Raw genomic sequence first — 24,314 nt, forward strand, 5'->3', positions numbered from 1 at the left:
AGACTGGCCCCTCCGGAGGGGCCTGGCTCTCAAGGTGGGCAGCATCCCGGGAGGCCCTTGTGACCATCTGGGCTGGCAGGGAGGCTCTGCTGTGAGAACAAGGTGGTGGGTCATTTCCTGTTGCCTCAGAAGTCAAGAGTAGAGGGGCTGACGGGCTCGATGAGTGCCTACTGTGTGCCAGGGACTGTGCCAGGCCCCCACAGTATTCTGCTGTCCCTCGAAAACTGGTGTAGGCTGCACAGTTTGTGAATGCAAACCCTGGATTTAAGACCTCTGAGCAGTGGGGAAGGTTTCTTGGAGGAGGTGTGCCTTTTGAGATGGATGCAGCAGGTTCTGTGAGGCTGCCAGGATGGGTAGAGTTCCTGGGGGCCTCGGGCCCCGCTGGAGTGTGAAGCAGGCCCATGCTCAGCTCTCCAGGCTGTTCGTGGCTCCCCTGTCAGCTGCTCATTCCTTTCCAGAGACAAAACAGGAATAATAGACATCATTAAATATGCATGGAGCCCCAGGCGGTCGGCGTGGTGGGCTGGGCCTCCCTTCCCATAACACCAAGCTGCTCTGCTGGGCCGACCGTGCCCCTGAGCCAGCCAGAGGACCCCCATGAGGCGGCATGCAGGCGGGGAGCAGGCCACGGGACCCAGGTAAGGAGACCTTAGCCTAGAGTCCCTGGGGTCTGCCACTGGCCACCCTTGCATCCCAGGCTGCAGGGGTGATAAGAGAAGGGGCAGCAGCAGAGCTGGAGCCTCGCCCCTACCTCACCTTGGGGCCCTTCTCTGCCTCACTGTGTTCATCTGTGAGGGGTGTGATGCCCACGCAGTCCTCTCCTGGCAATGGTGGGATACCAAGACAGGCAAGGGCTCCATAGCTTACCTCGGCCCCTCTCCTGACTGCCCTGATGCCTGGCCATGAGGCCCTAGGTGAGGGTTTCTGCCTGGGTGGTGGCCATTCCCACTTCCACTTTACAGGTAGGGGCTCTGGGCCCAGGGTGAGGTAGGGAAGGCCTTGAGTCCATAGGGTGTCAAGGTGAGTCCAGGCCTTGGATTAGATCCAGGCCTGTTCTGTCCCCCAGGCTGGCTGGCAAAGGGTGGCAAATGAAGCCAGAGGCTGGGGGATCCTCAGGCAGTAAGGGCTCAGGTGAGAGGCTCCAGCCACTGAGCCACATGTTCCTTACCATGGATGGGCTTGTTCCTGAGCTAGGTCTGTGTGTGCGTGGATCAGGGCAGGCACTGCGGCCCTGTTATGTCCTGGGCTTTCTGGATCTGTGGTCAGGATGGTTGTATGTCTACATTTGTGTGGGAGAGAGCGAGTGAGGGATTGTGCAGCTGCATATGCCCAGGTCAGTGTGAAGTGGTTGCTCACAGTGCCCTTAGGGCTGAGGAAGCTCCCTAAGACCCCCCAGAGGTCTCTGACCCCCACACCTGTGTAAGCTCCAGACTTGGGTCTCACCCTGTTAGCCACCTTGTTCTTATCACTCACCCTCCCTGGCGATCACAGGCAGGGGTCTGCACCCTCACTCAGCCCATGCCCAGGCAGCAGAGCTGCACTCATCTCCCGGCTGGCATCCCTGCAGCCTCCCGAGGGTAGTATGGCCTGCAGCTTTAGAAGACTCAGTTTCATAGAAGCCAAAGTCATGAATATTCATCTGTCTCTGCCACACCTGTGCATTCGCTCATTCTCCATCTTTCTTCCTCTCCAGCTTAGATTCCAGTTTCTCATTTCAGAACCCTCCTTTGGCAAGAAAGCTGAATCGAGACCCTCTCCTTCCCACTGTGTCCCTCTCCTAGACAGCCCACCTGACCTCCAGCTTCCATCTCGCCAGACCTGGGTCCAAGCAGCCTTTTTGACTCTCCACTGTGCTGTCCCATAGCCATCCCAAGCCCACCATGTCCTAGACCAAACATGGCATTCCCATACCCCTGGCCTCACCTCAGAGACAGTCCCTGCATCCCCTAGCTGTACCAAGCCAACCCCAAGTCTACCTGGCTCCACCCTCATCCCAGCCCCATCTAGCCTCTCACCAGGGCAGCCTGTTTCACCTCATCCTGAATGTGTCCACTGTACTCCATCACAGCATGGTCCCAGCTGTGTCACTGCCCCCTCTCCATTCTTTTCACATGGCGGCCCAAGCTTCTTTTTATACTACTTTCTAAGAAGCCGTGTGAGGCAGTGATTGAGACTGTGGACACTCTGAAGCCAGACTGTCCAGGCTTAACTCCACCTTCAAGCTGTGTCACTCACACAACCTCTCTGGGCCCATGTCTTCGTTTATAAAGTGGGAAGAGTAATCACACCCACTTCAGGAGGCTGCAGGGAGAGTTGAGCTCTGTGTGGCCCGGCCGTTCTGAGCACAGGCCTTGCAGTCAGGGACACAGGCCCTACAGCTTCCTCACTGGGCTCTCAGCTGAGGGATCTAACCTCTGTAAGATTAAGCCCTTCATCTATGTGAGAATCTAGTGAGATATTCCAGAAAATCATTTAGCACCAAGCCTGGCACATAGTAAACATCTGGAAATGTGGAACAGTGACCAAAATCTCATCCCTTCCACGCCCATTGGGCTAGTTGCTGCCTGCCACCCTGGCCACCTCTCATTTCACATGCCCTCAATCACTCTGCTCCAGCCATAGGACTGTTCTTGAAGCCCCTCTTACCACCTGGCCTTTGCACATGCTGTTCTACCTGCCAGGAATACAGTTCCCTCTTCCATGTTACAAACTCCCTCTTGTCCTTTAGATCTTGGCTCAGGGTTGCCTTGTCAGGAGAATCTTCCTGGACCTCCAGTGCAGTGTTTGGGCATCTGAGGGTCATGCCCTGACCTTCACAGCTCTTTTTGTTGATGTGGCTCTTTACTTAAAGTCTGCATCCAGGATGGGCATGTGGCTCATACCTGTGATCCCAACACTTTGGGAGGCTGAGGCAGGAGTATTGCCTGGGGGCAAGGAGTTCAAGACCATCCTGGGCAACATAGTGGGACCCTGTCTCTACAAAGAACAACCAAAAAAAAATTAGCCAGGTGTGGTAGCAGACACCCGTAGTCTCAGCTGCTCAGGCAGCTGAGGTGGGAGGATTGCTTGAGCCTGGGAACTCAAGACTGCAGTGAGCTGTGATTATGTTACTGCACTCCAGCCTGAATGATGAAATGAGACCCTGTCTCAAAAGAAAAAAAAAAAGTCTGTGTCCCCTACAACACAGGGAGCTCCATGAGCAGAGATCACATGTGGTTCCACTGGACTCTGCGAATCCCAAGTGCCCTGCACAGTGCTTGGCACGTAACAGATGCACAACTAATGCACAAGTAATATTGAAGAAGTGAATGAATGAGAGACTTGCTCCCTGACACCCACTCTGTGCCTGCACAGAGGATGGGGACCCTGAGAGGAAGGCAGGACCTGGAACCTACCAGAGGAGGGGCAGCCTCAGCTGACTCCTAGCCTGAGGTCTAGCCTGGGGCCCACAGACCAGGAGGGGTCAGTTGGGCAGGACTTGCTGCCAGCAGTCACCCAGACCTCTTCACTCAGAGCAGACAGGCAGCAGCCTGTAGCAACAATGCTGACAGTCATAACAACAGCTGCTTACCCAGGCCAGCCACTGTGCCCGGCTCTCCGCTATCTCATGTAATGCCCAGGTCAGCCCTGGTAGGGGAGGCATCTACACTCACAGATGAGGAGACTCCAATGCCGAGGCTGAATGACTTGCTATGGGTCAGATCCAGGAAGGGAATGAGACCTGACCCAGAGCTCTCAGCCACTGGGCTCCACGTCCCCAGGGCTAGAGCTGGGCTGGCCTCTCTGAGAGGCAGGTTCTTCATCTGGACAATGGGGCTTTGCAGTGGAAAGATGCCTGCCTGAGGGTTTGAGGCAGGACTTGGGCAAGCCTGCTGGACAATGGTGGCCTCTCACCCTTTCTCCTGGACAGACAGACAAGGCTTCCCTACTTGGGGCAGACAGAAGGTATGGCTCTGGGAGATGCTCTTGGGTCTGAAGGGCCGGTCCTGTCCTGCTTCTCCCCAGCAAGTCTCTGACCTCTCCCTGCCTCACTTTCAACAAGTGTAACAAATGTTACATGGAGCTGGGATAGGGGTAGGGTTGGACCTGTGACATCTCAGGTCCCTGAAATTCTTCCCGGGAGCCCCTCTAAAGTGGTGTTTCCACTCACTGTCTCCAATCCCCCCCTTTTTTTTTCCATTTTCACATTTACACTTTTTTGGGGGGGTTGGGGAGAGATAGGGTCTCGCACTGTCACCCAGGCTGAATTGCAGTGGTGCGATCTCAGCTCACTGCAACCTCCACATCCTGGGTTCAAGTGGTTCTTCTGCCTCAGCCACCACACTGTGCACACCTGTAGCTGGGATTACAGGTGTGCACCACCATGTCCGACTGATTTTTGTATTTTTAGTAGAGACAGGGTTTTGCCGTGTTGTCCAGGCTGGTCTTGAACTCCTAGCTTTGAGTGATCCACCTTCCTCGGCCTCCCGAAGTGCTGGACTACAGGTGTGAGTCAGCGCACCTGGCCCACATTTACACTTTTAAATGTTACATTTTTATTTGGTTTTTCACTCAGAAATGCATTCACATGGATCAAAAATCAAACAATCAAACTAATACAGAAAGATTTACAGTGAGATAACCATTCTCATTAATTTCTTGAGTATCTTTTGCTATATTTCTTTCTTTTTTTTGAAATGGAGTCTTACTCTGTCACCTGGGCCGGAGTGCAGTGGCACGATCTCAGCTCACTGCAACCTCCACCTCCTGGGTTCAAGAAATTCTCCTGCCTCAGCCTCCGGAGTAGCTAGGACTACAGGCGCACACTGCCACACCCAGCTGATTTTTTGTATTTTAGTAGAGACGGGATTGCACCATGTTGCCCAGGCTGGTCTCTAGCTCCTGAGCTCAGGCAATCAGCCCGCCTCGGCCTCCCAAAGTGCTAGGATTACAAGCATGAGCCACCACACCTGGTGCTGTATTTCTTTTGTTTGTTTTGACACAGAGTCTTGCTCTGTGTCAGAGGCTGGAGTGCAGTGGCATGATCATGGCTCACTGCAGCCTCAAAATCCTGGCTCAAGCGATCCTCCCACTTCAGCCTCCTGAGTAGCTGGGCCTACAGATGCCTGCCACCACTCCCTGCTAATTTTTTGGTTTGTTTGTTTTTTAGGGACAGGGTCTCATTATATTGTCTAGGCTGGTTTCAAACTCCTGGGCTCCTCCCATCTCAGCCTCTCAAAGTGCCCAGGCACAAGCCACTGCTTCCGGCTACAGTATTTCTAATATGGAAATTTAAAAAGCAAATACAAGCTGAGCATGGTGACTCATGCCTTTAATCCCAGCACTTTGGGAGGATGAGATGGGCAGATCACTTGAGGTCAGGAGTTCAAGACCAGCCTGGCCAACATGGCAAACTCTGTCTCTACTAAAAATACAAAAATTAGTCAGGCATAGTGGTGCATGCCTGTAATTCCAGCTACTCAGGAAGCTGAGGCCCAGGTGGTGGAGGTTGCAGTGAGCTGAGATTGCACCACTGTTCTCCAGCCTGGTTGGCGGAGTGAGACTGTCTCAAAAAAAAAAGCAAACAGAAGAATACAAACTTATATTCTTACCACCCACCTCCCCTGACACACACACACACACACACACACACTCTCTCTCTCTCTCTCTCTCTCTCTCTCTCTCCCTCCCTATAGAAAGGCCTCAGTAAACACTGTAGTCAACAGGCTGTTCTGCAGCCTGCTTCCTACACTAGCAGGTCCTGGAGATCGCTCCCTATCAGGACACAGAGATCGTCCATATTCCTTGTTATAGCTGTGCTATGTTCCATCCTGAAATGCATTGCGGTGTACTGCGTCAACAAGCAGCTCTGTTTGTGCATCCTTACCCATAAGGACATGTAAGAGACATCCCCAGGGATGGATTACTTGCTTCCTTCCTTCCCTCCCTCCCTCTTGTCCTTTTTCTTTTTTAAAACAGTCAACATATAGTCCGCCCTCCATACAATTCACCCACCAAAGTGTACAATCCTGTGGTTTTAGTATGCTCATAAGTGGGCCCGCCTTGTGACCACCGCAGTCCTGTCTTTCTTTTTTTATCTTTTTTTTGAGACGGAGTTTTTGCTCTGGGCAATGGCTTGATCTTGGCTCACTGCAACCTCCGCCTCCCAGGTTCAAGCGATTCTCTTGCCTCAGCCTCTCGAGCAGCTAGGATTACAGGCATGCACCACCACGCCCAGCTAATTTTTGTATTTTTAGTAGAAACGAGGTTTCACCATGTTGGTCAGGCTGGTCTCGAACTCTTGACCTCATAGGATCCACCCGCCTTGGCCTCCCAAAGTGCTGGGATTACAGGCATGAGCCACAACACCTGGCCCTGGTCCTGTCTTTCTTGAAACCTCTTCCATTAGGTGTAACTTCCCTCGCCCCCACCACTATACTGGGACCACGCTTGTCACAGTCACCCCTGGAGTTCTAAGGAGCTGCATCCATTAGTCAGCTCTCCATTCTTGACTAACATGGGCCATGTGCCCATCTGTCATAGCAGTCCCGCCCTCCTGCGCAGCCCCCAGGATCCCACTCCCTCCTGGGCCTCCACCTCCTCCTCTCGCTGGCTTCGTGGTGCTCACTCACTGCCTCCTTGGCTCCTAAGCACTGCAGCCCTGTGGCTCATTCCATGACCTCTCTTCCCTCTATACTCATTCCCTGGTGTCATCCTCCAGAGCTGTGGCTTCAATGCCATCTAGATGCCGATGACTCCCTAACTGATGTCACCAGCCCTGATGGCTGTGATGGCCCCCTAGCAGTGCCCAGTGCCCAAAGCTGACTCCTGGGCCCTACCTCCTCAACTTGCTCTGCCTGCAGCCTTCCTCATCCTGGCCAATGACCTGACGGCCTCTCCATTCTCCCTGCTGTTCAGTGAGGAAACCTGGGAGCCATTCCTGCACCCTCCCCCATCCCCATCATCAAATCCTGTCAGCCCTACCTGCCACATGTCCCCAACATCCTACCACTTCTCCACACCTTAACAGCTGGCAGCCTGGTGCAGGAGGACCTCCATGGAAACTTCCACGCTGGCCTCCCTGCCTTCACCCTCACTCCTGCAGCTGCTTTTCCCACAGCAGTAGAGGCTTCTATCAAGACTGAGGTCGAGGCCAGGCTTGGTGGCTCACGGATGTAATCCCAACACTTTGGGAAGTCAAGGCAGGAAGATCACCTGAGGTCAGGAGTTCGAAACCAGCCTGGCCAACGTGGTGAAACCCTGTCTCTACTAAAAATACAAAATTAGCCGGTGTGGTGATGTGTGCCTGTAATCCCAGTTTCTTGGGAAGCTGAGGCAGGAGAATTGCTTAAACCTGGGAGGCAGTTGTTGTGCCAAGATCGTACCATCACACTCCAGCCTGAGCAACACGAGACTCTGTCTCAAAAAAAAAAAAAAAAAAAAAGACTGAGGTCGAATTCCATCCCTTCTCTGCCAAAACCCTCCTCCCACGGCTCCTGCCTCACTGGCAGTCGAAACCAAGCCCTCATTGTGGCCCACAGGCCCTGCACGTGTGCCCCTGAACTCTGACCTCACCACCCAGTGCACCCCCGCTGCCCTCCAGCCACCTGGTCTGACTGCTCCTCCACCTGCTTGGGACTGTACACTGCCCACAGGCTCTCTCCATGGCCCCATAGTCACTAGGCCTTCCCTGACTTCCTGTTTAATGTCACACCCCCACTTCTTGCTGTCCCCTTCACAGCACTTGTGCCCCATTATCTGTTACTGATTTTCCATGTTTATTGGCTCTCCCTCCACCCGCATTTGGTAACTGCATGAGGGCAGGGTTTTTCTCGGTTTTGTTCACAGCTGTGTCCCCAGCACTTAGACGGTGCCTAATATGCAGCACACTTCCCACAGAGGCTTTTGAATGAATGGGTGAGTGAGTAAATGCTTGCTACAGGACCCTTAGGGAAAGGGGCCAGGCTGACTGAGGAATCCAGGTTGGGATAGCTGTGGGCAAGCACTGGAGAGGTGTTGGTGCCTGTTGGAGGCCCTGGTTTGCTCAGTGGCTTGGTCAGGGCCCTCCCCCTCCAGGCAGGAGCAGGTTATGGGATCAGCTCGACTATGCTCCTGGCTCTGACCAGTGTCCTAAGCCACTGCAAGCCCAGTGATTACCCAGGAGCTCAGTGGGCAGGAGGGCCTAGTAAGGGAGGTAGTGCTGAACCCGGCCAGGCCTGGGTTCTGCCTTCCCAAGCCAGGTGGCCTCGAGCAAGTCCCTTCACCTTTTGAGTCTGAGTTTCCTCATCTGGAGAATAGAGATACTAATAGTTCATATCTCACAGACCTGCTGTGACCATTGTGCCACACACCTGACTGGGGCCTCACTCTGGAAACTGGCTCCAAGAGGAGCTGGGGCAGGTGTTGATATCTCTGGGCTCAGAAAGAATGTCTTAGCTGGGTGCCGTGGCTCACATCTGTAATCTTAGCTTTTTGGGAGGCTGAGGTCGGTGGATCATCTGAGGTCAGGAGTTTGAGACCATCCCGGCCAACATGGCAAAACCTGTCTCTACTAAAAATACAAAAATTGGCCAGGCGTGGTGGCACATACCTGTAATTCCAGATATTTGGGAGACTGAGGCACAAGAATTGCTTGAACCCGGGAGGTGGAGTTTGCAGTGAGCCAAGATTGTACCACTGCCTTCCAGCCTGGGCAACAGAGCGAGACTCTGTCTCAAAAAAAGAAGAAAGAAGGAACATCTCCCCTGTCCTTCATTTTTCCTCAAGCGGACAAGAGCCACTGCCCAAAAAAAGAAGGGAGAGTGGGCAGCCCCTCAAACTCCTGCTCTGCAAGAGGCCCACTTCCTGCACATATCCCCTAACTTGCCCCAAAAGCCCTCCATCCAATTTATCTGGTTTCCATCAAGCCCTATTCCCCATCCCTGTGAGACTGCCTGCACCAGGCACCAACAGCCCCTGGTGCAACTCCTCTGAGTGGCTGGGCACTGACTGGCTCCAGGTGAATCTTGGGGAGGAGGAGCAGGAAGAAGAAGAAAGTGAAGAGCCGAGAAAGTGAACAGGGGGAAGAGGCAGACAGGGGGAGACCTCCCCTGCTGCATGGTCCCTCTCTGCTCCTGCCACTTGCCTGGGAAGGCCCCTCCCTGTCCCTGTTTCACAGCTGAGCACGCTGAGGCTCTGAAGCCACTGATCTGAGGGCGTGGAGCTGGCAAGTGGCAGAACCAGGGCCAGAATCTTGCTGCTCTGGGGTTGCCTATGCTAAACCTTAAACAACCAAAGAATTAGCTCTGGGACCAAAAGACTGAAGCAGAGTTCAGTAAGTAGGGAGCTTGATGTTAACTGAGGTCCATCTTGAGAAGGGGGAGGAGGAAAAGGAGGAGGAGAGCTGGTTCTGAGGCTTCAGGTTTCAGAGCTGCCACTCCCCACCCCCGCTGGCCTGCCCAGTTTTTTCCACTGCCAACTTCTTTTAGTGCAGGTTCTCAAAAGTGAGTTAGACTGGCCACCAACCAAACTTTGGACATGCAGTCTTAGGTCAGGCCATATGAAGCAATCAGCTATGCCCAGAGAAGGCAGGAAACATATGGCCATAGCCTACCCAGCCAGGGCAGAAAGTAAGAGGAGAGGACAGGGCTAGGCAGGGACCCCAGACAGGAGCCAGCAGGAGGCATCTCCAGTTACCCAGCAGCTCCATCAGGTCTTGCTTCCTTTTGGTGAAGGAGACAGAGCATAGCTTATCACTCCCATTCTTCAGAGGAAACTGAGGCCCAGAGAGGACAAGGGCTTTCCTGGACCCACACAGCCAGTCAGTGACAGAGCCTAGGGTCAGAGTCAGGCCTGACCCACCCTCCATTTCTGCCTCTCTACCCCGCTACATACACACACACAAGTGGAGTTCCACTGAAACACCACTCCTTGCCCTGCCTTCTGAGCCAGCAGCCTGGCTCCCCACCCCATGTATTATTCAGCTCCTGAGAGCCAGCCAACTACCATTACACTGACCGCAGCCCAGCACCTGCTCTGCCCATTCCCCTCCTCCCTTGCCCAGGACCTAGAGCGTTCAAACTTCTCCAAGATGACTTGGTGGGCTTTGACCATCCCACCCTGGGCTCCACTTCTGGTCCAGTGCAGGTGTGCTGGTGATTTAGGGCAGGTGGCATTCCATCTCTGTGGCTCAATGTCTTTGTCTGTGAAGCCGAAATGACCCAAGGGCTCCCTTCAGGGGGTTGAGCCAGCTGTGGCCTAGGAAGGGCCTGACCAGGATGAGCACCGATGTTGCCATGACGACTCCGAGGCAAGAATGTCTTCCCCAGCACAGGCCTCATAGGCAGGCTTCCCCATCCCGGTAAACAACACCCACACACTTTCCACCACTGCTCTAGGGTGAAACCCAAGGCGCTCTAGAGGAGATGAATTATGGATCCGCCCTCCCGGAATCCTGGCTCAGCCCTCCCCACGCCATCCGGGTCCAGTCCAGTCTGCTCCCAGCCCGAGGAGGCCGCGTGTCCAGCCGCGGGCAGGAGACCGAGCAGGTCCCTGTGTCTCCAAGTCCCTGAGCCCGTGACACCGGCCCCAGGCCCGGTAGAGAGCAGGCAGCCACCATGGCGAAGGAGGAAGATGATGAGAAGAAAGCCAAGAAAGGGAAGAAGGGGAAGAAGGCACCGGAGCCGGAGAAGCCCAAACGGAGCCTGAAGGGGACGTCGCGGCTCTTCATGGGCTTCCGCGACCGCACACCCAAGATCTCCAAGAAGGGCCAGTTCCGCAGCGCCTCGGCCTTCTTCTGGGGCCTCCACACCGGCCCCCAGAAGACCAAGCGCAAGAAGAAGGCCCGCACTGTGCTCAAGTCCACGTCGAAGCTCATGACGCAGATGCGCATGGGCAAGAAGAAGCGGGCGATGAAGGGCAAGAAACCGTCCTTCATGGTGATCCGCTTCCCAGGCCGCCGTGGCTACGGCCGCCTTCGGCCGCGCGCCCGGTCGCTCAGCAAGGCGTCCACCGCCATCAACTGGCTCACAAAAAAGTTCCTCCTCAAGAAGGCCGAGGAGTCGGGCAGCGAGCAGGCCACGGTGGACGCCTGGCTGCAGCGCTCGAGCTCTCGCATGGGCTCCCGCAAACTCGCCTTCCCATCCGGTGCTGAGATCCTGCGGCCCGGGGGCCGGCTCCGGAGGTTCCCCCGCAGCCGCAGCATCTACGCGTCAGGCGAGCCCCTGGGCTTCCTGCCCTCCGAGGACGAGGCCCTCCCGTTCCATCACTCGGGTTCCCGTAAGTCGCTGTACGGGCTTGAGGGTTTCCAGGACCTGGGCGAGTATTATGACTATCACCGCGATGGCGACGACTACTATGACCGGCAGTCACTCCACCGCTACGAGGAGCAGGAACCCTACCTGGCGGGCCTCGGCCCCTACAGCCCGGCTTGGCCACCCTACAGTGACCACTACTATGGGTACCTGCCCGAGGACCCCTACGACTACTACCACCCTGACTATTACAGTGGCCCCTTTGATCCAGGGTACACCTACAGCTACGGCTATGGCTACGACGATTACGAACCCCCATATGCACCCCCGTCGGGGTACTCGTCTCCTTACAGCTACCACGATGGGTACGAGGGTGAGGCGCACCCATATGGCTACTACCTGGATCCCTATGCACCGTACGACGTGCCATACCCGCCCTATGACCTCCCGTACCACACTCCCTACGATGTACCCTACTTTGATCCCTACGGGGTCCCCTACACCGTCCCGTATGTCGAAGGTGTCTATGGCGGTGGGGACGAGGCCATCTACCCTCCCGAGGTGCCCTATTTTTACCCAGAGGAGTCGACCTCGGCCTTTGTGTACCCCTGGGTACCATCGCCCATCCTGTCGCCCCGCAACCCGTATGCCCACCCCATGGATGACATTGCCGAGCTGGAGGAGCCGGAGGACGCGGGCGGGGAGCGTCAGGGGACCTCTTTCCGCCTGCCCAGCGCCGCCTTCTTCGAGCAGCAAGGCATGGACAAGGCCGCCAGGTCCAAGCTGTCCCTCATCCGCAAGTTCCGCCTCTTCCCGCGACCCCAGGTGAAGCTGTTTGGGAAGGAGAAGCTGGAGGTGCCCCTGCCACCCTCTCTGGATATTCCTCTGCCCTTAGGGGATGCGGACGAAGAAGAGGACGAGGAGGAGCCGCCCCCGGTGCCCGCTGTGCCCTACGGCCACCCTTTCTGGGGCTTCCTCACGCCGCGCCAGCGCAACATCCAGCGCGCGCTGTCGGCCTTCGGCGCCCACCGGGGCCTGGGCTTCGGCCCCGAGTTTGGCCGCCCCGCTCCTCGCCCTGCCACCTCGCTGGCGCGGTTCCTCAAGAAGACGCTGTCGGAAAAGAAGCCCATCCCGCGGCTCAGGGGCAGCCAGAAGGCCCGGGCGGGCGGCCCTGCGGTCAGGGAGGCGGCCTACAAACGCTTCGGCTACAAGCTGGCTGGCATGGACCCGGAGCGGCCCAGCACGCCCATCGTGCTGAGGAGGGCCCAGCCACGCGCTTGCAGCCGCAACGACGCGCGCCGCCCTCCCGCGCCCGCGCCCGCGCCCGCGCCCAAGACGGTTTCCCACTGGAGCGCGCTCCTGTCCCCGCCCGTGCCCCCGCGGACCCCCAGCCCCGGGCCCCCGCCTGCGCCGCCCCTCTCCCCGGTGCTCTCGGGCCTGCCCCGGCCGGCCTCGCCCTACGGCTCCCTCCGCCGCCACCCGCCTCCCTGGGCCGCCCCAGCGCATGTGCCCCCGGCGCCGCAGGCCAGCTGGTGGGCCTTCGTGGAGCCCCCTGCCGTGAGTCCGGAGATGCCCCCCGACCTACTGGCCTTTCCCGGGCCCCAACCCTCGTTCAGGGACTCCCGCGGGCGAGGGGCGGCCTTTGGCTTCCCCGGGGCCTCCCCACGGGCGTCGCAGAGGCGAGGCTGGTCACCACTGGCCTCGCCCCAGCCGTCGCTGAGGAGCCTGCCGGGCCCCGGCTACCGCTCACCCTTGGCGCCCCCGTCGCCTCAGCTGTCCTTGCGCGCCGGCCCCTTCCAGCCGCCTTTCCCGCCCCCGGCCCGCCGGCCCCGCTCGCTGCAGGAGTCCCCAGCCCCACGCAGAGCCGCGGGGCGCCTGGGCCCACCCCGCTCGCCGCTGCCGGGCTCACCCAGGCCGCCCTCGCCGTCCCCGGGGCTGGGCCACAGCCCGCGGCGCCGCTCCCTGAATCTGCCCTCGCACCTCCCGCACACGTGGCGGCGCCTCAGCGAGCCACCCACTCGGGCTGTGAAGCCGCGAGTGCGCCCGCCCTTCCACCGATCGCCCGGGGCCGGAGCCGGGGCCTGGCGGGCGCCCCTGGAGCACCGGGAAAGCCTGCGAGAAGCCGAGGACTCAGAGGTGCCCTGGACCGTGCCCCCGCTGGCCCCCCTCTGGGACGTGGACATGCCTCCCACCCAACGTCCACCCTCCCCCTGGCCAGGAGGTGCAGGCAGCCGCCGAGGCTTTTCCAGGCCACCCCCTGTGCCGGAAAACCCCTTTCTCCAGCACGTAGGCCCTGTGCCATGCACCACCCTCCAGCCTGAGGATGCAGCTGCTGATATGACCAGGGTCTTCCTGGGCAGACACCATGAGCCGGGTCCTGGACAGCTCACCAAATCAGCTCGCCCAACCCCTGAGAAGCCTGAAGAAGAGGCCACCCTGGGAGACCCCCAGCTGCCAGCAGAGACCAAGCCTCCAATCCCAACACCTCCCAAGGATGTCATACCTCCCAAGGATGTCACACCTCCCAAGGATGTCCTCCCAGAGCAAAAGACATTAAAGCCCAGCCTCTCATACCCACTGGCTGCGCGTGAGCAGACCAGGGCCACATGGCCACCATGGCACCGCTGGGGGACACTGCCCCAAACCGCAGCCCCCTTGGCACCCACCAGGGCCCCAGAGCCCCTGCCCAAGGGGGGCGAGCGGCGCCAGGCAGCCCCTGGGCGTTTTGCTGTGGTCATGCCTCGTGTGCAGAAGCTGAGCTCTTTCCAGCGAGTTGGGCCTGCAGCCCTGAAGCCTCAAGTCCAGCCAACCCAGGACCCCAAGCCAAGAGCCTGGGGTCTTCGCTGGTCCTGCCTCTGGCTTCGGGCAGATGCCTATGGACCCAGGCCACGAGTACACGCCCACCCCCAGTCCTGCCACCTGGGCTCTGGAGCTGCCTGCCTGTCCCTTAAGGGCTCCTGGGAGGAGGTCGGCCCCCCAAGCTGGCGGAACAAGGTATGGGGGCACAGATTACAGGGAGGGTTTAAGGGTTCTGGCCTAGGAAACAGGGCAAGAGAGACAGCCTGAGGAGCTCTGTGCAATCTTGGAGAGCAGCTGCCTGCTGGGGACTCAGTCTCTGGGTCTGTAAGTTGGGGAGAACAGCCTGCACCTCCCAGAACCTCTGGAGGGTTGAACAAGGGGATGCCCAGCACAGGCAGGCACAGGACAGAGACGTGGGAAACGGCTTCCAGGTCGCTCTGGGGAAGGATCTTTGTTCATCTCAGCCTGGGCCCTGGGCAGCCCTGCCCTTATCCAATCTGGATGACAGGTCTGGCCCTAACTTCCCCTCAGATATTTTAGCCAAGCCAGATGTGAAACTGCAAGACATGCCTATCCATCCTGTTCCACTGCACATCCAGGTCTGTGCGGTTCCTCCTATCTCCTACTGACCCTGCCCCAAATTAGAGTCTCCTCTTTCCTCAAGGTTTTTGCTGCCCTTTGAAGTCCCCTGGGCTGCAGGATTCTGGAATAGGTCAGGGTGAGGGGCTCAGGATCCAACCCTCCAGCCTCCTCATTGCACAGAGGGAAAACTGAACCAGGAGTCCTTCTGGAACCCCATGTGGGGTACAGGGTAGGCAGCCCTTCTGAGGGGTGCCCAGCCCATGCCTGCCTGCCACACTCAAGGTGGAACTCGAGCCTGATGCTGGGTGGCCCTTGGCCAGGGTGCGTGGTCACCGGAGCCTCTCCGGGGATGCCGGGGTGGTGGGCGGGGCAAGCAGGGGCGGCAGGTGCGTCTCAGCCTCTGCAGACTGTGCCCAGCGGAGCGGGCAGCCAGCCGGGCCCAACAATGGCAACTGGGGCAGCCTGGCTGCTGGGGGGGCCCTGGCCCCGGCGGCGGGTGCCCTGTGCCGTGTGGGCTGCAGCATTGCGGGAGAGGGGCGCAGGGCGCCTAGGGGTGAGGGGCAAGGATGCCTGGGCCCTCCTCACCCTGGAATACGTGAGTGGCTGAATTATTCAGGGTCTGAGGCTGCTGGCAAGCACGTGGGCAGATGGGTGGGCTAGAGGCCAGGGCAGAAAAGGTGATACTCGCTGTGCCCTACTTAGCAGCCCAGCGACAGACATGCAGAGCTCCCTCCTGGTGTCCTCTTTCCTCGCCTGCTCAGGGTGCCACTGGGATTGGAGAGGCTGAGGGTGCACATGTGTGTGCTCCCAGTCGTGTGGATCCTGTGCAGGCCTGCATGCCTGAGCATGTGTGCGCGTGTATACCATGGCCAAATGACGAAAGCTGGTGTATGAGGTCTGAGCAGATGTGGCATCCCTGGGGGTCAGGGTTGTTTGCCCACCCGCTGCCCATGTGCACAGATGTGCGTGCAGAGAGGAGACCCTGCAGCCCAAAGATGGCATCAGGACTTCCATTCTCCAGACCCCCAGGGTAGGGAGGGACCCAGCTGTGCACTCAGATGTATGTGCCAAGTGGACAGGTAGAGTATGTGCCTGCACACTATGTGCCTCTAGCCAGGCCCCACAGGCCTGCATGTGTGCCCACAGGCCTACAAGAACACCTGTGTGCCTGGGAGTTGTATGAGCTGTAAATGCCATTGAGTGTGGGTTCATATACAGGTCTCTACATGTTTTCCCCGGGATGAGCATGGGGGTGTGGTGCTAAGACAGTCTCCATCTCTGCCCTCCTGGAGGCCCCATGCATCAGGTCACAAGTGTCCTTTTGAGTTGTCACACAAACCAACACGTGGGGTCTGCTGGTGCTGGGACAGCTGCAGTTGGGAGGGAGCTGGCACATGCACCTATGTACCTGCTCATGCCTTTGCTCACCCCCCCAGGGCAGGACACTTAGGAGCTCATGGGAGCGCCTGCCTGGGCACTGAGGGCATGCGTGTGTCTCATGTGTGAGGGTTGCATGCAGGTTCCGGGGGTCACAGCATTCTGTAATGAGGAGACTTGCAGGACCCACCTGGCCTTGGGGTTCCCTCCCCAACAATGGTAGCAGGCCCCAGGTATGACCAAGCCAGGGGCCAGTGGGGGTGGGGGACGCCCTTCAAACTGCAGACACAGCCTCTCTCTCACACAGATGCACTCCATCCGAAACCTGCCATCTGTGCGGTTCCGCGAGCAGCACAGGGAGGATGGTGTGGAGGACATGACACAGCTGGAGTGAGTGGGCAGGGCTGGCGGGGTCAGCAAGGTGTCACCATGGGGTCCCCACCCTCCCAACCAGAGCGGCTCCTCCTGCAGTTGCCTCTCACCTCCCAGGACATTTTCAGAGCCTCAGTCATGAAGTGTCACAAAGGCTAAATGTGGTGTGCTTTGTGAGTTAGATGGACTTTGGTTCAAATCCTAGCCCCACCACTCACTAGCTGGCAGACCTTGGACACATCGCTTTGCTTCTCTGCGCCTCAGTTTCTCATCCACAAAATGGGAGTGGGATGGCTGTGGTGAGGATGCCGGCACATTGGAGGTGCTCAAAACAAGAGGGCCGCGTTGGTTAGCATCATTATCTAATCATGGTGATTACGTAAGAGTGTCCCCCAAACCCCCAATGAAGTAGGTACAATGATTATCAGACCCATTGGACAAATGAAGAAACAGGCACAGACAGGTGAAGTAATTTGCCCAAGGTCTCCTAACTGGTTGGTGTCAGAAACAGGACTTGAACTCAGGCCTATCTGATCAAGGCACTGCACTGAGTCAGGGAGGGAGACTCAGGCCAGAACCAGCCCTGGGGGCGCTGACGGCTTCTCTCTGTGCCCTTCTAGAGACCTCCAGGAAACCACTGTGCTGTCCAACCTCAAGATTAGATTTGAACGGAACCTCATCTACGTAAGACCTAGGGCTGGCCCTGCCCTGGGCCTAGGTCAGGAAGGCAGCTGCCTCCTGGGGCCGGGTGGGATGCACGGAATTCTCTTGTGGGCCCTAGCCCCTGTGGCCTCTGGTTTGAACTCTGAGTTTCTGTCATTTCAGCATAGAATGCCAGAGCCTAGAACTAAAATCTGAAGTCTTAAAACACAGTCTTAGAATGGTGGATGCCAGAGGCAGAAAGCTGGAGACAGAGAATCCAGAAATACGCGACACCCCCACCACCCGGGACCTGACAGATAGAACTTCCAGAGTCCTAGAATCCATAGACCTGGACCCCAGAGTGGGGACGGTCAGAGTGGTTGGAGGGGAGCCTCTGACCTGAGAATGACAGAACAGAGGGCCAGGGGCCCAGAGCCAATGTGGAAGACAAGGACACCCGGAAGGGCTCTGGCCACATCAGGATCCCTTGAGTTCCCCAACTACCCACTCCAGGCAGTGGAGGTTTGCCCTCAACAGGAGCCAAAAGTTCCTGGAGCCTGGGTCCAACTATGAACAAATGAAGTAGGCAGGAGCCCACCCACGATCGTGGCTGGGGGGTTTTACTCACTCCAGACTCCTCTCAGCTCAGCCTGCTGCAATGCCTGAGATTCCACTGTTAGAGCACATAGCCCAGCAAGCTGGTAGAGGGCTCTAGATGGGAATCCTGAGTCCAGGCAGCCAGATATCTGTCTGGATGGAAACAGAGAGCCAGGCTTCCAGCATAGGGGAAGGAGGGACACAGGTCTGCAAGGAGCCATGACGCTGAGGCCACCGTCTGGCCAGCAGACATACATCGGGAGCATCCTGGTGTCGGTGAACCCATACCAAATGTTTGGAATCTATGGGCCGGAGCAGGTGCAGCAGTACAATGGACGGGCCCTGGGAGAGAATCCCCCGTGAGTGTCTCGGGGGCAGGGGGGGGGCTGCCCTGAGGTCTTGGGCCCCTCTTTCCCCTGCTGTGCCAGCCTGGATCTCAGCTGCACTCCAGCCATGAGTCAGAGGTAAATGGGGAAAGGCAGCCCACCTACTCAATCTGACAGTCTCACCCCAGGTAGGGCCGCAGCCACAGGTTGGAGGGCACTGTGGTTCAGACCAGGATGGGGGTGGGAGCATTCCCCCAACAGGGTGAGGGGTGGGCCGGATTGACTGTTTGACTGGATATGGATGCTCCCCGCCCAATCCCTGGGAGGTTTGGGAGCTTAGAGGCAGGGGCCGGCTCCAATGACCTTTCTCCCCAGGCACCTCTTTGCTATTGCAAATCTCGCCTTCGCCAAAATGCTCGATGCCAAACAGAACCAGTGCATAATCATCAGGTGAGCGGGCTGCCTTTACGTGGGGGATAAATGGGGGACCTTAGGTACCAGGCCTGCATCTGTCCAGAACTGCTGTGGGAACTTGGAAGATTGCCTGATACCTCTGGGTTGGCCTGCTGCACATATCCTCTTGCTTCATGATGGGGGTCAGGGTGCACCAGAAGAGGCAGTGAAAGGTTGGAACTCACTCTGCGCCTTTGCTCGGTCAGTGGAGAGAGCGGCTCTGGCAAAACTGAGGCCACCAAGCTGATTCTGCGCTACCTGGCTGCCATGAACCAGAAACGGGATGTCATGCAGCAGGTGAGTCTACTTGTCTCCCCAGGACCCTAGGTTGAGCACCCTTTGATAAGCACACCTCATGTACCCCCCAAGAGGCAAGGCTCCTTGGCCCACTAGAAAGATGGGGAGGCTGAGTTCCAGAAGGGGGCCTTGCCCAGGGCTGCTTTTTCTGCCACCCGTCCCAGGGGTGTGCCTGCCTATGCTTCCATGGCAGCTCCTGGTTCCAGCCCTCCAGGTCCAGTTCAGAGTGGAGACCACATAGGGAAGGGGAGTCATCCCATCTCTTCCACCTAGCCTCACCTTCCTGGTCATGGCCCTGGGGCCACCATATTCTCATACTCAGAAGTTATGCAGCCCCCAGCTATCAAGAGGCAGGGCAGGCCTGAGTGTGGGTTAGGCAGTAGATGCCAAGCCAGAGTCTGCAGGATTGGAACTTTGCTGACAAAGACAGTGTTAAGCTCTCTGAGCCTGAGAATGGTAGAACCCCATCCGTTCCCTCAGTAAAGATCTACTGAAGACCTACTGTGTGCGAGGCCCAGGCTAGGCACTGGGGAGGAGTAGCGGCAACTCAGGCACATGTTCACACCCTCATGGGAACTTTATTCTAGTGGCGGAGGCGGGAAGAAAAATATATATACACTTATATACAAGTAAATTATATGTACGTGAAAGGGTAGATGGTGAGTTGCGGAGGAAAAAAGTGGAGAGAAGGGTGGGGAGTGTTGGAGGTTGCAATCATAAGTGTGGTGGTCAGAGTAGGCTGTACAGAGAAGACAAGAGAGTGGGCTCTGGGAATGTCTAGGGGAACAGTGAAGAGGCGAGGGAGGAGCGCCTGCAAAGGCCCTGAGGTGCAAGCAGGTTGGGTCCAGGCACAGGTCAAAGCCAGCCAGCAGCCTATAGAAGACAGACTGGGGTGTGAGAGGGAGAACTGTCGGAGGGTGACCCCAGACATTCGGTCTGAGCCACAGGCAGCACAGAGGCAGGCTGGGCAGTGGAGGAGGAGCAGGTTTGTTGAGAAGAGGTGTCTGCTAGGCATGTGCACAGAGATGGCAGAGAGGTGATGGGTGCACCACCAGCCTGGAGCTCAGGAGAAGGCGGGGCTGGCCTGCCAGCTCAGAGTCCAGAACCACAGACCCAGACTTCCCCAGCCCTGGGGCCCACAAAGGTTTGCACATGACCACAATGTCCTAGCCAGTGGTGAACCCAGCAAGGTGATCCTGGGGGCATAGGTGGGGGCTGCTCAGGCTTTGCCGTCAGGTTCCAGTCTGGCCTGGGCCCCTCTGATGCCTGCCTTGGCCTGCCAGGCTCTCCCACCCCAGTTCAGGCCTTCTGATGACCAAACAGATCATCCCTTGCTCCAAGCAGAGTTTTCAAAACCTTTCAGGTCAGATTTGTGGCATGACTAGCTAGGTAGGCAGGGAAAGAAATAAGTGTACCTTGTGCACCTCCTGTGGCCAGGCACAGTGCTGGGTTCCTTCAGTTATTGTCACACCAGAGCTTTATGGCAACCGTGGGAGGCAGGTACATTTGCGTGCATTTATAGAGGGGAACACTGAGGCCTAAGAAGGGAGGAGTGAAGTTGTGCAGGAGCTTGGATTTGCAGTCCATGGCAAAGAGCTGTCAGGGAGGACGGATGGAGCTGTGGATGTGGCTGAGTCTGGGAGTTTCTGTGTGCCAGGTACACAGAATGTGTGAGGACAGGCCTGCCAGCTGTGATGACCATGGGGCTCCTTTCCTAGACATGGCTCTCCTCTCCTCAGATAATCAAACAGTCCAGTTCTAGGGTCAGTTTTAGGCATGGCTAGATCCAGAATCTTAAACAATGTCTGTTGTCTTGGCTTCACCCTCCCCCATGTAAGGGCATCATCCTCAACCTGTCTCCCATTGGTCAGGAAGCTGGCACCATAATGATCAACCCTCCCAACATTTCAGAAATGAAACATTCAGAGCTCCGTCTCATTGGGCAAGTTTTGGTCTCATGTCCTCACTGAAACCAATCATGTAGCATGGGGAGTGCTCTGCCCTGACTGACTGAGGCCTGGACCACAGGTTCCACCCCTCTGGTGTTCACCCACTCCATCCGCTGGCTTTCTGCCCTGCTGTATGCTGGGCACCAGGAACAGAGAAGCAGCCAGCCTGTCCTCAAGGGCTTCCCAGACTAAGGGATAGTACACAGGAAAGCCCAGGCAGACCTTGACTCATTGAACAATCACAGGCCAGTCCCCATTCCTCTCTGGACCTCAGTTTACTCCTTTATATAATGGGTGCAGTATTTCCTGGACTAAATGGGACAGATGGAAGGAACTGGCCCCATCCCCAAAATTACAGGTATTGTTTCTGTGGTGACTGGACCTCCTTTGCTTCTTTCCTAAAAGATTATCCTGAGGAAGTGCCTCAGCTAAAGAAGGTGCCATGTACATACTAGGCCCATGCTCATCACTCGAGTGGATTCTGGAGTCCCTGGGCATGTCATTTCACCTCTCTTTAAGCTTCGGTTTCCTAATCTGCGATACAGGGGTGATATTAGTACCTACCTCATGGGATTGTTAACAATGGCATTATCAGGGCAATGTGTCTGGCACACAGTAGGTGCTTAAATAGGTGGGAGCTTGCGATCAGCCATGGTCACCTTTAGGCAGCTCTGCCCATGAGAATGCTATTCCTTTTTTGTTGTTTTTGTTTGGTTTTGTTCTGTTTTTATTTTTGTTTTAGACAGTCTCGCTCTGTCGCCAGGCTGGAGTGCAGTGGTGCAGTCTTGGCTCACTGCAACCTCTGCCTCCCGGGTTCAAGCAATTCTCCTGCCTCAGCCTCCCAAGTAGCTGGGACTACAGGCGGGCACCACCACGCCCAGCTAATTTTTTGTATTTTTAGTAGAGACAGAGTTTCACCATGTTGGTCAGGATGGTCTCCATCTCCTGGCCTCGTGATCCGCCTACCTCGGTCTCCCAAAGTCCTGGAATTACAGGCGTGAGCCACCATGCTGGGCCGATGCTATTCCTTTTTCCATCCCTTTAGCAGATATTTTTTGAGGGCCTACTAAGCACCAGGTCCGTTTAGATGCTGGGGACTCAGAGATCTGTGCCTGTAGGATTTGACAGTCTAGTGGGGAGACAGACAATACCCAAGAAAATAGAGAGTTTGCCAGTGGGGCTAAGGGCTACCAGGGAGAGAATTCTAGTGGCCTTCCTGTGAGAGGTGAGGTTGGGGGGGCATGCAGGTGCATGGGAGCAGTGGCGTCTAAGCAGAGGGAACAGGATATGCCAATGGTCAGAGGCAGGAGTGGGCCTGGGTGTCAGAGAACAGTGAGGAAGGCCAGGGCGGAGGTTCAGGGATCCTTGGCTGGTAGTAGCCATGGGGGAGGGGAGAAGAGGACATCCCCAGAGCCGTTTGGAAGGCAGATTCGGCATATTTTCATACCTTGGAGACCCAATGGCAGTCCCTAAGCCTAGACCCCTGGGGTCTCTGAGCCTCACAGGTTTTTGCTAGTCCCTGCCTGGTCTGAGGCTCCTAGTCTCCTGGAGAGAGAGGTGGTGGGTCCTGCTAGTGACTCCATTCTGTTCTTGTCTCTCTCTTTGTCCTCCCTCCTGGGCGCTCTTGAAGATAAAGGTACTCTGTGTGTGTGTGTGTGTGTGTCCAGGAAAATGTGTGTGGATGTGCCTGCTCCTGTGTGGGTGGAGGGACAGGCAGGAAGGGACATCCAAAGGCCTGTCCTGGGCTGGGCTGGGGCTTGTGGTCAGGGGCTGCCGTGGGGGACCATGGAGGCTGGAAGACTGGGAGAGGGAAAGCATGGGACTTGCTGTGTGGGAGTTGGGCAGCATGGGGTGGGGGACCCTGGGGGACACTGGAGAGACCTCAGGATTCTCTAGGGAGCCCACCTCTGGTCACCCCTCATAAAGGGAGGTCCTTGGGGAGGCCTGTGTCTGGGTGTCCCCAGCTAAGCCCCCCACCCAGGCCCCCACAACAGTGCCTGGCCCCTCAATTCCCACATCTCCTTCTGGAGTCCAGATCCTGGAGGCAACACCCCTCTTGGAGTCCTTCGGTAATGCCAAAACCGTCAGGAACGACAACTCCAGCCGCTTTGGGAAGTTCATGGAAATCTTTCTGGAAGGGTGAGTTGGGACAGTGGAGGGCCTCCCAAAAGCTTTGCAGTGTCTTCCATGTCCCGCCACAGCCCCTCGGAGCCAACACCAGCCCTCCTACCCCCACTGAGAGCTGACTGTTCTCCCCACCCCAGGGGCGTGATCTCCGGTGCCATAACCTCCCAGTATCTGCTTGAGAAATCCAGGATCGTGTTTCAGGTGGGCCAGCCCCTCCCAGGCCTGTGTGATGGGCAGGGTGGGGGTGGGAGGTACAGATAGTCAGAGCCTGGCCCCTGGTGGGGCTGGGTAGATGTGAAATTAATGTATGAATACATGCGTACATGTGTACATGTGAGCCCGGGACCTCCCCTCCCCGACCCTCCTCCAGCCACAGTGGCTCCTCCCTGCCCCACAATACACAGGCACGCTTCTGCCAGGGCCTCTGCACCTTCTGTTCCTTCCCTCAGGAGCACTTATCCCTCAGGCGCCTGCTTGGCCAAACCCCTCACCTCCTCCAAGTCTCCCCTACAATTTCAGCCACTCAGGAAGCTCCCCATTTAAAAACGCAGCACCTCTCCATCCCATCAGAACCCCCACCACCACTGCTTTATTTCTCTCCAGTGTACTTACGTTTTTTTTGTTTTTGTTTTTGTTTGTTTTTTCGGAGACGGAGTCTCACTCTGTCACCCAGGCTGGAGTGCAGTGGCACAATCTTGGCTCACTGCAACCTCGGCCTCCTAGATTCACGCCATTCTCCTGCCTCAGCCTCCCGAGTAGCTGGGACTATAGGTGTCCGCCACCACGCCTGGCTAATTTTTTGTATTTTTAGTAGACATGGGGTTTCACCATGCTAGCCAGGATGGTCTCGATCTCCTGACCTCGTGATCCGCCCACCTTGGCCTCCCAAAGTGCTGGGATTACAGGCGTGAGCCACCGCTGGGATTACACCGCACCCGGCCATATTTTATGTTTTTTTTTTTGAGACGGAGTCTTGCTCTGTCGCCCAGGCTGGAGTGCAATGGCACCATCTCGGCTCACTGCAAGCTCCGCCTCCCGGGTTCACGCCATTCTCCTGCCTCAGCCTCCTGAGTAGCTGGAACTACAGGCGCCCACCACCACACCCAGCTAATTTTTTTTTTGTATTTTTAGTAGAGATGGGGTTTCACCATGTTAGCCAGGATGGTCTCGATCTCCTGACCTTATGATCCGCCCGTCTCAGCCTCCCCAAGTGCTGGGATTCAGACGTGAGCCACCGTGCCTGGCCAAATTTTATGTTTTAACCAGTGATTTGCTGATGTCTATCTCCCTAGCTAGCGGGTGGGCTCCATCAGGACAGAGGTTTCTCTCTGCCTTGTTCCCCGCTGTGTCCCAGGGGCCTAGGACAGGGCTTGGTGCACAGGAAGTGCTCAGCCATCAAGAAGCTCTGTTGTGTGCACATGTGGTCTGTGGACACATATGTATGTAGGTGTGTGTGGCCGGTACACATAAGAGAAGAAGAGTCCCTTTTCTCTTATTTCTCCTAACCAAATAAAATCTCACCAGAACGCTCTCAACCTTCAGTCATACCAGGGCACCTCTGCTTCTGCCCTCACCCGCAGCTG

General features: G+C 57.0%; 1 protein-coding gene across 2 annotated transcripts in view; it reads left to right on the forward strand.

Moving 5' to 3' along the window:
- The first annotated feature begins 520 nt into the window (after positions 1 to 520).
- MYO15A (myosin XVA) overlaps positions 521 to 24,314 on the forward strand; it is a 74,715-nt gene continuing 50,921 nt past the window's right edge. Inside the window, exons 1-10 of one of the 2 annotated variants that reach the window (XM_030922660.1) lie at positions 521 to 638; positions 10,356 to 14,204; positions 16,276 to 16,358; positions 16,961 to 17,024; positions 17,829 to 17,938; positions 18,281 to 18,355; positions 18,565 to 18,655; positions 22,235 to 22,240; positions 22,640 to 22,743; positions 22,869 to 22,932. In XM_030922660.1, the coding sequence (XP_030778520.1) occupies positions 10,575 to 14,204; positions 16,276 to 16,358; positions 16,961 to 17,024; positions 17,829 to 17,938; positions 18,281 to 18,355; positions 18,565 to 18,655; positions 22,235 to 22,240; positions 22,640 to 22,743; positions 22,869 to 22,932 (4,227 nt within the window). In that variant the 5' untranslated portion in view covers positions 521 to 638; positions 10,356 to 10,574. Of the gene's footprint in view, positions 639 to 10,355; positions 14,205 to 16,275; positions 16,359 to 16,960; positions 17,025 to 17,828; positions 17,939 to 18,280; positions 18,356 to 18,564; positions 18,660 to 22,234; positions 22,241 to 22,634; positions 22,744 to 22,868; positions 22,933 to 24,314 lie in introns of those variants that run through there. The other variant, XM_030922661.1, reaches the window with a different exon arrangement.

The sequence above is a fragment of the Rhinopithecus roxellana genome, chromosome 19 (assembly GCF_007565055.1).
Source record: "Rhinopithecus roxellana isolate Shanxi Qingling chromosome 19, ASM756505v1, whole genome shotgun sequence".
NCBI classification, from domain to species: domain Eukaryota; kingdom Metazoa; phylum Chordata; class Mammalia; order Primates; family Cercopithecidae; genus Rhinopithecus; species Rhinopithecus roxellana.